Source organism: Eimeria tenella, genomic scaffold (genome assembly GCF_000499545.2).
Source record: "Eimeria tenella Houghton genomic scaffold, Eth_scaff1823, whole genome shotgun sequence".
Taxonomy (NCBI): Eukaryota; Apicomplexa; class Conoidasida; order Eucoccidiorida; family Eimeriidae; genus Eimeria; species Eimeria tenella.
The window spans coordinates 2020-2623 of record NW_013541657.1 but is presented as its reverse complement, the minus strand read 5'-3'; the positions used below and the strand labels follow the sequence as shown (position 1 = coordinate 2623).

The window sequence follows — 604 nt, the reverse complement described above, 5'->3', positions numbered from 1 at the left end:
GCAGCAGCAGCAGCAGCAGCAGCGGCAGTTGGGGGAGGCGGCGGCGGCGGCGGCGGCTGCAGCGCCGGCGCCGGCGGCAGCAGCAGGGGCGGCGGAAGCAGCAGCAGCAGAAGCAGCAGCAGCAGCAGGGACAACAGAAGCAGCAGCAGAAGCAGCAGAAGCAGCAGCAGCAGCAGCAGCAGCAGAATCGAAAGACAGAATCCAAACCCTAATTCAGGAAACAACGCATGCAGTCTACACTCAAACCCTAATGGGACTTTTCGAAAAACACAAATTGCCTTTTGCATTTGCTGTTGCTGCTGAAATCATCAAAAGGGAACTACACCCAGAGACTGCAGAGGTCACAAACCCTAAACCCTAAACCCTAGGCCCGAAACCCTAGGCTGTAGAATGCCCTATTCGGCCCTTTGACCCGCTCACTTCCGTGCAGGCTTCACTGCTTCGCAAGTCTTCTCTTAGTGCCTAAAGACTGGGGTTTAGGGTTTAGGGTTTAGGGTTTAGGGTTTAGGGTTTAGGGTTTGTTCAGGCGGCAGCGCTGCTAGTCAGCGGCTGCGGGTTAAACGCTGAGGCGGGTCGCGGCGAGGGTTTGGGCGAGGGTTTGGGC

At 57.5% G+C, this 604-nt stretch overlaps 1 protein-coding gene across 1 annotated transcript in view; it reads left to right on the top strand.

Moving 5' to 3' along the window:
- The window catches only part of ETH_00043205 (uncharacterized protein), a gene marked incomplete at both ends in the record, with an annotated part of 4026 nt that overhangs the window by 1547 nt on the left and 1875 nt on the right, over window positions 1–604 (top strand). The window contains 2 exons of the mRNA XM_013373935.1: window positions 63–340; window positions 527–604. Coding sequence (XP_013229389.1) covers window positions 63–340; window positions 527–604 — 356 coding nt within the window. The remainder of the gene's footprint in view (window positions 1–62; window positions 341–526) is intronic.